Consider the following 14,349-nt stretch of genomic DNA (forward strand, 5'->3'; position numbering starts at 1 on the left):
GGACTGTCTCCCTCCAGGCAGGCAAAACGTGCCGCTCAAAGAGCATTACGTCAACCAGAACAACCCGGTTACCCCGGCCGCATTCCGCCCTCAATCCACTACTCCATTCCGCCCCACCCTCCCCGTCATCACACGCAAGCACACAAGAGGTCAGAGAGCGATGCCCGCCCTTCCCGGCACAACCTCGGTGTCGCACCTCTAACGGCCTGTCGTAAATACCCGGCAAGAGAGGCCCCGACAGGAAGGGCACGCACGCGGTACACCCTACCCTGCTAGCCGGCGTGCGCGCGCAGATCTCCGAAGCCGGCCCTAGAGACCGGGGCCAATGAGGCGCGGTGACGTCACTGCGTATCAGTCCGCCGGGCCGCACGTGGAGCCGCCAGAGGGCGGAGCTAGTTCGGTTGCACCAACGCCGGTACATAGGCGCGGACCGGCGTGTCCTTGGACCCAGAAAGCGGGACGTCCGGCCTGCGAGTGGTGGCTTGTCTGTTGAGCTCGGCGAAAGAACGGTGAGCCCTGGGTGCGGAGGCCACAGCGGGCGGGAAGCCAAGCCTTGAGGGCGCGCGCTTGCGAGGGCTGCGCGCGGGCGAACTGAGGCCGGGCGGGCCGGGAGTGGCGGCCCCGGACTGCGCCCGGCCACGAGCGGGTGGTCTCCGCTTTGAGCAGGGCCAGGACCCAGCTAGGTAATGGCGTGGTCTGGTCAAGGTCCTGAACGTTTAAAGATGACTTGGTTGTGAACCGTTGCGAGATGCTGGCCCTCGGGACGTCGGGGCTGTGGCAGTGACTGACAAGACTTCCTCCCGAGGGAGGGCGGGGGTGAGGGTGCTGCGCGCGGCGCCTCACGTCTGCTTTCCAAGAGAGCCAACTGCTTTTCCAGTAAATCTTCTTCTTCTGGCCACCTGTTGCGTTTCCTCTTCACCTGTTCAGGCACCTGGGAGACGTAGGTTTCATCCCAGTCTCCTTCAACCCGGCCTGGGTGAATGATCTCGTGGTCGCCCCTGAGACCCCAGGGACGGGGGACCTCGAAGCTTGCTGCTGCCCTCCCAACCCACAGCAAGGCGAAAGTTGGAATTTTTGGTGGTTTGGGTTTAATGTAATCACAGTTCAGCTTAATTAGCTTTGTGACTTTTTGTGACCTTGACCTCATCTTTTGGAATAGTTTTGAACTAGCATCCCACTTTGCTTGCTTGGGCTGTAACTTTTTCGAAGTTCTTCCAAATAGCGTTTTTGCTATAAAAAGTTTTTTCTGTTAAAGAGTCTATTGCAAGTGTAGCGAGTAAAGCATGGTTCAGCCTGGTACTTAGTGTAATAAGTTTGCAATGAATAAGTGACTGGAGTTGATCATTTGTTTCCACTGTATTTTTACTTGCAGAAAAATTAATAAGCTGAGTCTTTCATTTCTAGATTTTAAAATGGGTGATGTTGAGAAGGGCAAGAAGATTTTTGTTCAGAAGTGTGCCCAGTGCCACACTGTAGAAAAGGGAGGCAAGCACAAGACTGGTCCAAACCTCCATGGTCTCTTTGGGCGGAAGACAGGTCAGGCTCCTGGATTCTCTTACACAGATGCCAACAAGAACAAAGGTAAGAGGGGGACCCTCGTGAACAAACCCGAGCACAAATTGCAGGGATGTAACCTATGGTAAATGAACAGTTTTTTGGGAGTGCGACATACTTAATACTGCATCCGTCCTTGTTTAGGCATCACCTGGGGAGAGGAGACACTGATGGAGTACCTGGAGAATCCCAAGAAGTACATCCCTGGAACAAAAATGATCTTCGCTGGCATTAAGAAGAAGGGAGAAAGGGAAGACTTGATAGCTTATCTGAAAAAAGCTACTAATGAGTAAAAGTTGGCCACCGCCTTATTTATTACAAGACCGACATGTCTCATGACTTTTATATGTGTACCATATTTAAATTGATCTCATACTCTAGAATTCAGATCATGTATGGCTGATGGAATGTTTCTGTTGGATGGTCCTGATTTAAATAAGATTGGTTGGTGGCTAAATGAATATGGTCAGCTGTTTGAATTTTAATATTAATTCTAGTTCAACAAGTACTATCACTGTCTTTCCCTTCTACAGAGATGGTTAAACTTGAATGTGGAGTGTTAAACTTTTCAGGAAAATGGTGAATACCTTCTCAGAACCTATAGGAGATTGGTTTTATATTTAGATTTCTATAACTGGTTATATTAATATATTTAAATACTGAGAAGATCCCTTCACTGTCTCATAGAACAGAGCAAGATTCACCTGTGTTTCAAGTTGTGTTCACTAGCCTGTTAAGGCATGAGCCAATGGTAAACTGACAGTGTCCCCTTTATCTTTTTGGTCTTAACTATGCCAATTTCATTAGAATTACCTGTATCGAAAATACTGCCTTTTACTTACTGAAAGGTATTTTAGCGAGGTTTATGTACAGCATCAAGTAAAGAGTATTTAGCATTTCTCACATTTTATAGATGATCTTTAAGATCAGAGGCTTTTAAAATTCAGTGTGACGAGATATGTTAGCAGACTTTGCAGGTGAATTCTTACAAGGTCAGGCTGTTAGAATGCAGGATTGTCTTTTAAATAGGTAGTCAGAAACACAACTGTAGAACTACCGGATGTGTGTGATTGATAATGGTGCTTTTGCCAACTCATGGAAGGCTTAAAGTAGGGGAGCTGTACCGTCAGCACAGATCTGTAAATTATCTGGTCATAAAGCTTAAGAATTAAAAACAAAATCGCAGATCATGGTTTTTCCTCCGTGCTTGTTTTAATATCATACCAAAATGGTTGAAAAATACAGGAACCCAAAAGAAGCAGCAGCAGTGTTACTAGCCATAGTACCAGAGTGTGCTTACTTGGTCTAGGAGAGCCTGAACTAGAACAACACTTAGTAATCCATCCTTAAGGTTTCTTAAGGTAGAAGACTATGTTTACCTTTGTTTTGTTTTGTTGTTTTTAGGGCCGCACCCACAGCATATGGAAGTTCTCAGGCTAGGGGTTGAATTGGAGCTGCAGCCACCAGTACCACAGCCACAGCAATGCAGGATCATAGCTGAGTCTGCGACCTACACCACAGCTCACCTCAACGCCAGATCCCCAACCCACTGAGTGAAGCCAGGGATCAGACCTGCATCCTCATGGATACTAGTTGGGTTCGTTTCCACTGCACCACGACAGGAAACTACCAAGAATATGTTTCTGACCATAGTTTTGCAGTATGTGACAGTGTCTAGTTTATGTACTTAATTATTTCATACGTAATTTGTGCCATACACATTTAGTCCCTAGAGATTTTTTGGAGGCGGTGAGTTTGAACGAAGCCGTAAAGAAGGCTGAGAGAAATTTTCAGTGGGGGAGTCTGTACTCGTAGTGAGAGCCATCCCTTGTGGGACAGTGAGGACACTGGGAAGGAAGGGCTTTATTGTGTTGCGAGATGATTAGCTAGGCCTGTAAGACCTGGCGAAGCAATTTGTAACTTGAGAGCCTAACTTTCAATCATTGGAGAAATACGAGAAAGTAGTTTGGAAACACATGCAGAAACAATTTGAGGAAGCAAAGAAAGTGCGCTGTAATTCAGATAACGAGTCCTAGTCAGTGTTCATTATCTTATTTTGTTGCTTTTTAGGGCTGCACCCTCGGCATGTGGAGGTTCCCGGGGTAGGGGTTGAATCTTAGCTGTAGATGCTGGCCTATACCACAGCCATGGCAACGCTGGATCCTTAACCCACTGAGCAAGGCCAGGGATTGAACCTGTGTCCTCACCGATGCTAGTCAGATTTGTTTCATGCTGAACCACAATGGAACTCATCAGTCAGTGTTAATGGTAGGAAATTTTATAATGCATCCTGGAAATCCTTTGGAGGTAATAAAGCCTTTGTAACAGAATATTTGGTAACTGCATAAGTTAGTGGTACATAAGATACTGTAAGAGTTAGCTTTTTTTTTGGGGGGGGTTCTTTTTTGCGATTTCTAGGGCCGTTCCCTCGACATATGGAGGTTCCCAGGCTGGGGATCCAATCGGAGCTATAGCCCCCGGCCTACACCACAGCCACAGCAACACAGGATCCGAGCCACATCTGCAAACTACACCACAGCTCACGGCAGTGCCAGATCCTTAAACCACTGATCGAAGCCAGAGATCGAACCCGCAACCTCATGGTTTCTAGTCGGATTCGTTTACCACTGACACGACAGAAACTCCAACAGTTAGCTTTTAAGAGACTTCTTGTTTTGGACCAGTATGGGAAGACAAAAAGTTCAGGGAATTGATTTATTTCTGCTTCTAACTCAACTAAGGCCTGGGTGAAATTGCAGTCCCTATAGTCACTTTAAAAGGGATGTTTCTAACTGTAGGGTGTGTGTGCTCTTGGAAATAGAATCCCAGGAAGATATGTAACCCACATGTCTTCATTCCTCGTGGTTCCTCATAGATGGTGAGTAGTATCAAAACTGAGAGCCTGGTGTGTTTAAGTAGTTGCTCCAAGGGCGACCTGCAGTCTGATTGTTTCTAGAATAGCTCTCTCCAGTACAACTGTCCATGATGATGAATCGAACATGTGCTGTCCAGTTAGCCACTAATAGGATGTTACTGTGGCATTTGGGTAGTGTGGCTGTGTGACAGTTTTTAATTTTCTTAAACTTTGATGAATTTAAATTTGCATAGCCACCATTGGCTAGTGGATTGATACCATGGGTCTAGAACCATGATCTATAACAAACATGCTTCCTCTGGACTCACTCTCCCTTTCCCTCTCATGTCTATGTGTATATATGTGCGTGTGTATAAAATATATATTTTTTGTCTTAGGGCCACACCCAAGGCATATGGAATCAGCTGTAGCTGCCATCCTACAGCCACGGCAATGCCAGATCCTTAATCCACTGAGCAAGGCCAGGGATTGAACCTGCATCCTCATGGATGCCAGTCAGATTCATTTCTGCTGAGCCACAACAGGAACTCAAGACTAGAGTCTTTTTTTTTTTGTCTTTTTGCCATTTCTAGGGCTGCTCCTGTGGCATACAGTGGTTCCCAGGCTAGGGGTTGAGTCGGAGCTGTAGCCGCCAGTCTACGTCAGAGCCACAGCAGTGCGGGATCTGAGCCGAATCTGCAACCTACACCACAGCTCATGGCAACGCTGGATCCTTAACCCACTGAGCAAGGCCAGGGATCGAACCCGCAACCTCATGGTTCCTAGTCGTATTCGCTAACCACTGCACCACGACGGAAACTTCCTCAGACTATAGTCTTAACCTAGGACTCTTGCAAGTACACTAAGCGCCCTTGAGATGATTGGTTCCAATTTTCTAAATCTGGTTTATTCACCTTTATGATTTTACTGTACACTTTTACATATTCCATTGAGAAGTTGGCAGTTTCTTTAGGTGGCATTCTCATAGTAGGTAGGGATGTATTTGTTTCCAGCCCTGGGGCGTTTTGACTCTCCCGTCATATTAAGAATACCTTAAGTCAGGTAACACTGCTGGGTGTGGAATGAGCGTGGCTCTTTTTTTTTTTTTTTTTTTTTTCTTTTTGCTTTTTAGGGCCACACTCGCAGCACATGGAGGTTCCCAGGCTAGGGGGTGGAATCGGAGCCACAGCCACGCCAGATCTGAACCACAGCTCATGGCAATGCTGGATCCTTAACCCACTGAGGCAGCAAGGGATTAATCCTGAAACCTCATGGTTCCTAGTTGGATTCGTTCCCACTGCGCCACGGCAGGAACTCCAAGAGTGGCTCTTAAAGGGTGGTTGGTACAGGCAAGGTGGTACCTGACAGCATCCACCTACACCTGTAGTGATCAGGAAGTTTGTCTCAGGAGATGAATCCCCTAGGTAGTGCTGAGAGACACACTGAACTGCTGTTTTGGCTACATTTTTCTGTGTCCCACACTGGTCATTGTCTTGGTGTTCACATAACTTAATACAAAAATTCAGCTTCCACTTGTTTTATAACTTGAATTCCAAGTTATCTTATTTGGGGTTGGAGTTATTTGAAAACTCTGGTCATCTGTAGGCTCTCAGTTTACTCAGCTAAATAGATGTACTGTTTATTTCTCAGAAGGTAAATATCTCTCTCTCTTCAGATTCTTAGGAACTTCACTAGTTATCTCACTGTGTCACCCACAAAGCATAGCTTTCCACACAGAAATACGGAAGAGAACCATTATAAATGGCCAAAGAATCTGACAGTTATTTTAAATGGCAGGAGATTGACTTCTTAGAGCTTTGGTCAAGCTATTTTGGCTGTTTGAGTCATATAAGAGAAGTCTTGGTGCTGGAGCTGGAAGAGATCTTAGATGAGAGGTGAAATTTAACCTCAGGGAACTATGGGAGCTACTCACTTTCTCGGACAGGGCCACCAGTGGGACTTAGTAGTAGTAGTCCAGTCTCCAGTCTTGCAGGTCGCTGGGAATAGAACTGAGGCATATGGCAGCTACCTGGGTTTGGAGAGGATGGGCTTAGCCCGGTCCCGGAACACCCCTGCACTGAGCTGTGAAGTGGCCTGGAGTGCACAACCCACATCTTTCCCACGGGCTCCCTTCCCACATATGAGGAGCCCTCCCGCCTGGAACTTAATCTTTGAGGGCTGCTGGACCCAAGGTGGCCAGTCAAGTGCTCTCACCCCACTGACCTGGTTACAGGGTCTTCAGGGGAGGGGAGCCTGCCCCACCTTTTTCATCTCTCTGGATTTGTTAGCATTTTCCCGTGCTCAGCACTTGGCAGTAAACGTTATCTACACTGGAGAAAAGTAGGCAACATAAAACTACCACCAGGCTTCTCTGACCACAGAGTCTTAATCTAACCCATTTTACCAGACTATTAATGGGCTGCTGCCTTTTTCTTTTTCCGCTGTTCGTTAGAACCATGGACGTGTTCCACATTGGTGCCATTAAATGTGTGGCTACAACTCGAACGGTGTACTTGGAAAAAGGACCATTAGGACTAGTTAATTTCAGTGTAACACAATGCTGGGTTTGGGATGAGAAAAATTGTTTGGGTTAGTAAGCAGCCCATGGTTCCATAGTTTTTATAAATAAAATGGAATCTGGCCACATTTGTTCCTTAGGTCTTATCTAGGGCTGCTTTTGTGCTGCAGCATCGGGAGCTGTATAGTTGGCAGCAGAGACTATGTCCACAAGTCATAGTCTGACTGGTGAGTCACAGAAAAAAAAAGTTCTCAGCCCCTGGTTTAGAGCTTTGCACAATTGGGTTTATTTGCCATCTGGAATGTTATACATCAAGTTCCTTGAAAATTACGTATTAGAAATTAACTGCTTCCAAGGTTAGCAGCGACCTCTTGTGCTCTCAGTTGGCTCTGATGACTCTGGGACTTTTGACACCCTTGACTGCTCTTTTTTTTTTAACCTTTTGTTTAAATTAATTTCACATAGGGAATAAAATACATAGGCATCAAAATCTTTATGCACATATAGCTGTAACCATCTGTTAGTAAGCCAAATCAGCCTGACATTTTGCCCACATTCTAGCCCCATAACTAAATTTCTTTATAGTTCTAAGGCATGTTCACATCTCGGTTCATTCTCAGGTGTGTGGAGCAAGAGTTGTGCCTGTTTTTATAGCTACGTATATAGGCTCAAGTTACTGCTAAAGGTCACAGTGACCTTTGTACTGTCACGTGTACTGATACTGCCTTTTCATGGTGCCGTCCAAACCTTCACATAAACTGTCATCACTTCATAGTCTTTCTACAAAACTTCCACATTGCTTTTCCTTTTCTTTTTTTTTTCATTTTTTAATTACTCAAATGAATTGATCACATCTGTAGTTGCATAATGATCATAACAATCTGATTTCACAGGATTTCCATCCCCCAGCCCAAGCACATCCCCCCACCCCCCAATCTGTCTCCTCTGGAGACCATAAGTTTTTTAGTATCTGTGAGTCAGCATCTGTTCTGCAAAGAAGTTCCGTCTGTCCTTTTTTCAGATTCCACATGTCAGTGAAAGCGTTTGATGTTGGTGTCTCATTGTATGGCTGACTTCACTTAGCATGATAATTTCCAGGTCCATCCATGTTGCTTAAAATGCTGGTATTTCGTTCATTTTGATGGCTGAGTAATATTCCATTGTGTATATGTACCACATCTTCTGGATTGCTTTTCCTTTTCAAAGACAGCTTTCTCCAGGCCTCTGAGCTTCGGCAGCCCTTGAAATGGATCCTGCTTATTCTTGCCGTCGACAGCACAGGCCTTGTGGTCTTGGCATCTTCCAGATCACTTCTCCTCACAAGCAGACCTGCTGGATGAGGTTCATGACCCTTTGCTCTTGTCCTTACTTCTGGACCTTCGTCACATTCACTGGGCACTTCAGTACCTAGTTATGTGCTTCTCCATTCTGTCTTTTTTAAAATTAATGATAGTGGTAATAGCTACATACAGGTGAATGACCCATCATTAATGCCACTCTAATCAGTATTTTTCACTGATCTTAACTCTTCTCAGAGCTTCTTTCCAATAGTTAAAACTTAGGGTTGTCATTGCTCCAGAACTACTTAACCTCTGAAATTAAAAATCCTTCCAGGAGTTCCTGTCGTGGCTCAGTGGTTAACGAATCCAACTAGAAACCATGAGGTTGCGAGTTTAATCCCTGGCTTCACTCAGTGGGTTAAGGATCCGGCGTTGCTGTGAGCTATGGTGTAGGTCGAAGACTTGACTCGGATCCCATGTTGCTGTGGCTGTGGCATAGGCCTGTGGCTACAGCTCTGATTAGACCCATAGTCTGGGAACCTCCATATGCCACGGGACTTCCACATGCCACAGGTGTGGGCCTAGAATAGACAAAAAGACAAAAAAATAAAAAATAAAAATCCTACCACCCCAATGTGATCACAACTTCATAACACTCCATGTCTCATTCTTAGTTCTGTTTCCCTGAACTCGTCAAAACCTCCAGTTTCTGATCATTCCCTTGGGGCCTCCTTGCCTTAGCCAGCTTCTCAGTGTATCTTTGCAGTCACTGCATTGTCTGCATCCTCTGCCCTGTCCCCTGTGTTGCCTTTTGTGGCATCTGCTCTGCCGCCACCCAGCCTGGAAAGAAGTCATCTGCATTCTTCGTTTCCGCACCTGGTCTGAGTACTGTGAGAAAATCCCACGCTTCTGCTGATGGTCACCCCTGTAATCAGCATCTCTGATTCAGCTGAGCTAGCGGAAACCCAGTGCAGCCGTCCTTTCATATAGCTGTTCTCTCCCCGTCTTCCTTGTGGTTAATTTAGAGGGTCCCCGTGCTTCTCAAGCTTCTTACTTCACCTGTCTCCCCTTCTCTCACAGCAGACAGCCTCAGATACAAATTCTCTAAGGAAGGTTTTGGTCCTCCCCCATCCCTACTTTCAACAGTGTTTTTAATTGGGATATGATGCAGAATCTTCAGCGACATCAGAGTATGGCTCCAAATGTTACAGATGCTCCAGCGTGGTCACCCTAACACCCATTCCCAACCCCCTTGTTCTCTGCCTCTCCCATAAAAGTTCGAAGAGAGAAATGCTTCATTTCAGTGCCAGAACTTAGCGTTGGGAGCCACACTCCAACAGATCAAATACACTGCATAAGTTCTGGAAATTGCAGGTTTCCTCACCTAGTTTATAAGGTAGTTTAATGAAATTATAGGTACCCCTCCCTGAATCAGGCAGGGGTAATGCATCTGGACCAAGAGATGACAAATCTTTCCAGTTTGCAGATGAGAGGGGAAAACTATAGATAGAAAATCACCTGCCTATGGTGTGAGTTGGGACATACCATGTTGTAAAAGTTTTAGGTTTTTTTTTTTGCAGGGGGGGCGTGGGTGGTAACTGCAGCATATGGAAGTTCCCAGATTAGGGGTTGAATCAGAGCTGCAGCTGCAGGCCTATGCCACAGCCACAGCAATGCCAGATCCCCAACCGTGACCTACATCACAGCTCATGGCAACACTGGATCCTTAACCCACTGAGTAAGGCCTCAGTGGATCGAGCGTGCGTTCTTGTGGATACTAGTTGGGTTCATTACCACTGAGCCTCAGTGGAAACGCAAGGAAAACTTATTTTTATTGGTGAATGTTGGAGGAAGAGAGTCCAAGAATCTGATTTCTTCCCTGATGCTGCTTCATGGACACACTAGCCCATCTATGCCTTATGTTTTTGCATCTGCAATAATTATATTAGTCTGTAGGGTTGTTGTGAGGAATAAACACATGAATGTGCTTGTTTTCTGGCACTCAACTCATTTATTTTTAATTCCAGTTGATTTACAATATTCTATCAATTTCTGCTGCACAGCAACATGTCCCAGTCATTCACATATATACATGTACATGTGTGTGTGTGTGTGTGTGTGTGTGTGTGTGCAAACTTAAGTTTAGCTAACTTTAAACCGATGGGCAGGACAGTTTGTCAAATTAGCAGCTGGACAGCTCGCATGGAAGGGAGAGGATGCTTACTGGATGACTTAACTGAAGTGATTCAGTGGGTTCAGTGGATTTCGGAGAAGTGTCTGGAATCACAAATTTAGGGCCGTACCCGAAGCATATGGAAGTTCCCAGGCTAGGGGTCCAATTGGAGCTGTAGTTGCCAGCCACAGCAACTTGGGATCTGAACCAATGGTACAGTCTACACCACAGCTCACGCCAATGCTGAATCCTTGACCCACTGAGTGAGGCCAGGTATCGAACCTGAATCTTCATGGATACGAGTCAGATTCATTTCCCCTGTGCTACAACAGGAACTCCCTATCCATCATTTTAACACTCACCAGGTGATGTCTAATTCTTTATTAGTGACCAGGGCCAAGAATGAAGTACAGGGAGTTCCCATCATGGCTCGGGGGGTTAAGAACCGGACAGTGTCCATGAGGATGTGGGTTCTATTCCTGGCCTCCCTCAGTGGGTTAAGGATCCAGCGTTGCCGTGACCTGTGGTGTAGGTCATGGATGTGGCTGGGATATGGTGTGGCTGTGGCTGTGGCTGTGGCATAGGCTGGCAGCTGCAGCTCCAATTCAACCTCTAACCCGGGAACTAACATATGCCACACATACGGCCCTAAAAAGAAAAAAAAAAAAAGTACAGCCTCTACCAACTCCACTTACTTTGAGGGCTTTTTTGAGGGGGTCTGAGACATTGGGTCAACAGGTTAAACGGGTGCCCGATTTTCATACACTCTTCATGTATGTTTGCCTAGCTTTCCCAGTAGCCTCACAAAATCATAGTTTTTAAAACCCCCGTTGCTAGGATTATGCCAGGCCTAGCCCAACGTCTCCTGAACATTGGAGGGTTACCTCAACAAGAAAGGAGACAAATCAACTTGGAAATATGTGCACTGGAAGTAGTTTAGAGTAGGAGATGCTTAGGAGGCTGGCTTCAGCCCACCACTGTTCCCCACCCCAGAAGGATTTATCTGGAGGCTTAATCTAAGACGATAGCAGGGTTCAGCTGTACGGTTTTTGTTTTTGTTTTTGTTTTTTTTCTTTTTTTGCTGAACCTGTGGCATATGGAAGGTCTCAGGCTGGGGGTAGAATCTGAACTGCAGTTTCAAGCCACAGCCACAGCAACACTGGATCCAAGCCACATCTGCAACCAGGGATCGAACCCACATCCTCACAGACACTATGTTGGGTCCTTGTTGAGCCACAAGGGAAACTCCCACCCATAAGATTCTTGCTTCACAGTGGTTGCTAACTTGTCTTGAGCAATATTCAGTAATTATATTGTTAAAGAACGTTGGTTCTGGGAGCTCCTATTGTGGCTCAGCAGTAACGAACACGACTAGTATCCATGAGGATGTAGGTTCAATCCCTGGCCTCGCTCAGTGGGTTAAGGATCCAGTGTTACTGTGAGCTGTGTTTTAGGTAGCAGTCGAAGCTTGGATCTGGGTTTGCTCTTGCTGTGGTGTCGGCTGGCAGCTACAGCTCCGATTCAACCCCTGGCCTGGGAACTTCCCTATGCCGTGGGTGTGGCCCTAAAAAGACAAAAACCAATAAAAATTTAAGCGTAATGGAAATGAATATTTCTTAGAAGAATGTATATATGTGTATAACCAAATCACTTAGCTGTACAGCAGAAATTAAACCAACATTGTAAATCAAATATACTTCAATTTTAACAAGGAAGATTTAGAACTTCCTACATGGAGCAGCTGTGGCACAAGTCATAAATTTGGTGTAGGTTTGAACCCTGGCTTGGGCATGGCCAAAAAAAAAAAAAGTAAGACTTAAGATTTACCAATGGGTTTTCGGAGTTCCATCATGGCTCAGTGGTTAACGAATCCAACTAGGAACCATGAGGTTGCGGGTTCGATCTCTGGTTTTGCTCAGTGGGTTAAGGATCCGGTGTTGCCGTGAGCTGTGGTGTAGCCTAGCAGCTGTGGCTCCAACTGGACCCCTAGCCTGGGACCCTCCATATGCCGCGGGTGCGGCCCTAGAAAAAAAAACAAAAAAAAAAAAAAAAAGAAAAAGATTTACTAATAGATTTTATTATCCATACTCCTCTCATCACCACAGAGAGATGATGAGAAAGCTAGTTTTTCAATGGGAGGGAGAATGCAGAGGATCTGCTAGGGATGGATAGTGGAGCATTAAAGAAAAATGACAACAAAAGCTGTTTCTTCCCTCCAGAATATGCGATAAAAATAACTTGCTTTCATTAAAAAAAAAAAAAAAAAAAAAGAACCAGTGCTTAGTGGGGAAACAGGAAGGGTCTTCCTATTTCACCCCTTCCCAACCTACTGTCTCTCAAAACAGGTAATAAAGAAGGGCCTTTTTTATTATAAGGAAAGTCAAGTAAAGACATAAGGACTCTTTTTTAGCATAATAAAACAGAATGTAGGCTGTAGTATATGCCAGGTTCTTTTTGTAGATATCCTATCTAAAGATTCTGATAGCAGAGTTCCCATCGTGGCTCAGTGACTAACAAACCCGACTAGTATCCATGAGGACACGGGTTCGATCCCTGGCCTTGCTCAGTGGGTTAAGGATCCAGGTTGCCATGAGCTCTAGTAGAAGTCACAGACACAGCTCAGATCTAGCATGCCTGTGGTTGTGGCATAGACCAGCAGCTGCAGATCCGATTGGACCCCGAGCCTGGGAACCTCTATATGCTGCAGGTGCAGCCCTTAAAAAAAATAAAATAAAAAAAAAAGGATTCTGATAGCTTTCTTCTGTTCTCCACCCTAAAGTTAAATCAAGCAGGTCACAACCAAAGCCTATACTAGTAAATACGAAAGAATTCAGGTAAGGTATTTGATTTTCTGGGCCTGGGATTGAATCTGAGCTGCAGCTGTGATCTATACCACAGCTGTTGCAACACTGGATCCTTAACCCACTGCATCTGGCCGGGAATCAAACCAGTGCCCAGCAGAGACCTGAGCTGCTGTTTTGGGATTCTTTTTTTGGGGGGGGGACACCCACGGCTTATGGAAGTTCCCAGGCTAGGGGTCGAATCGCAGCTGCAGCTGCAGCAGGCCTATGCCACAGCAACTCGGGATCTGAGCTGCGTCTGCAACCTATAAAACAGCTCACGGCATACTGGATTCTTAGCCCACTACGTTAAGCCAGGGATCGAACCCACATCCTCGTGAATAGTAGTTGGGTTCCTAACCCACTGAGCCACAATGGGAAGTCCTGCAGCAGATTCTTAACACACTGCACCACACGGGAACTCCAAGGTATGTGATTTTCTAATGGATTCTCTCCGTTTCAGAAGTTGTCCCTTCACCCAAGCTGGATCTCCAGCAGGAGACCTTGAAGGTGAAAAGGTAAATACCTTTACCCCCTGGCCTTCTACAGAGCAGGGGCAGTATCTAAATCCAACTTCTTTTTTAACTCACTGGAAGACAGGGAACCGCCCTTTGGGACACAGCCACAAGCTCACTGCTTTTTTGTTCCTCTCCTCGTTCACTAACCGTTTCTTCTGAACCTCATTTGTAGGTTTCTTTTTATCCACTCTGGAAGAGATTGTTGTTTGCCTACATGATATCCATTTTCCTCTTCACTTTTAGGTGTGGTCAATGGCTCACGCTTTTAGGTGTGAGTTGAGTGGGACTTCTGGGAAGAGTTGATTCAGCCAGGAGAACTGCTGCACCTGTGGCATATGGAGGTTCCCAGGCTAGAGGTCAAATCGCAGCTGGAGCTGCTGGCCTACACCACAGCCACAGGAACGCAAGATCTGAGACTCGTCTACTACCTACAGGACAGCTCAAGGCAACGCCGGATCCTTAACCTACTGAGCAAAGCCAGGAATCAAACCTGCATCCTCTTAGATGCTAGTCATGTTCATTAACCGCTGAGCCATGGCAGGAACTCCAAGAACTGCCCTTTTGTCCGTTTTCTCCTTCCTGCCTGGAAACTGGATGTGATTGCAAAACTCC

General features: G+C 45.8%; 1 protein-coding gene across 1 annotated transcript; it reads left to right on the forward strand.

Moving 5' to 3' along the window:
• Nucleotides 445–2,736, forward strand: CYCS (cytochrome c, somatic; the record flags this gene model as incomplete). Its single annotated transcript, NM_001129970.1, is given in 3 exon segments — nucleotides 445–509; nucleotides 1,405–1,581; nucleotides 1,699–2,736. Coding segments are annotated over 2 exon segments (318 nt in total). The 3' UTR covers nucleotides 1,848–2,736.

The sequence above is a fragment of the Sus scrofa genome, chromosome 18 (genome assembly GCF_000003025.6).
Source record: "Sus scrofa isolate TJ Tabasco breed Duroc chromosome 18, Sscrofa11.1, whole genome shotgun sequence".
In the NCBI taxonomy this organism is placed as follows: Eukaryota; Metazoa; Chordata; class Mammalia; order Artiodactyla; family Suidae; genus Sus; species Sus scrofa.